We start from the raw sequence: 403 nt of genomic DNA on the forward strand, positions 1-403 counted from the left end.
TCATCCCCTAGCAGGCCGAGATGGCCCACGGGCCCTGCCCCCCGCGCTGACCTGAAGGAGGACGGGCCCATGGCCCCGCCACGTGGGACGGGGGGGGCGGAAGTAAACTCTAAAGCCAGAATTAGGGCGAAATTAGAAAGTGGACCCTTTTTGCATTATGAAAGATACACTCAGGTGTTATTGTATCTTTACATCACCGTCTACCAAAATGGTTAATTGGTCACGATCATAGGGAAGATTTATAATCGTAATGAGTGAGTTTTTTATTTTGTATAAACGTTGTTTTTATCGGGTTTTTAAATAGCAGGGGTACATACTTTTGCAATAAGGATAGTGGGGAAGAAATTTTAATGATGATGGGGAAAATAGGGTAGATATATAATTAAATAATGTTGTACACAAC

General features: G+C 43.4%; 1 protein-coding gene across 1 annotated transcript in view; it reads right to left on the reverse strand.

The window, feature by feature from the left end:
- The window catches only part of LOC119590434, a 17,009-nt gene that overhangs the window by 2,513 nt on the left and 14,093 nt on the right, over positions 1 to 403 (reverse strand). Inside the window, exon 3 of the mRNA XM_037939099.1 lies at positions 52 to 109. Coding sequence (XP_037795027.1) covers positions 52 to 109 — 58 coding nt within the window. The remainder of the gene's footprint in view (positions 1 to 51; positions 110 to 403) is intronic.

The sequence above is a fragment of the Penaeus monodon genome, chromosome 27 (assembly GCF_015228065.2).
Source record: "Penaeus monodon isolate SGIC_2016 chromosome 27, NSTDA_Pmon_1, whole genome shotgun sequence".
NCBI lineage: Eukaryota > Metazoa > Arthropoda > Malacostraca > Decapoda > Penaeidae > Penaeus > Penaeus monodon.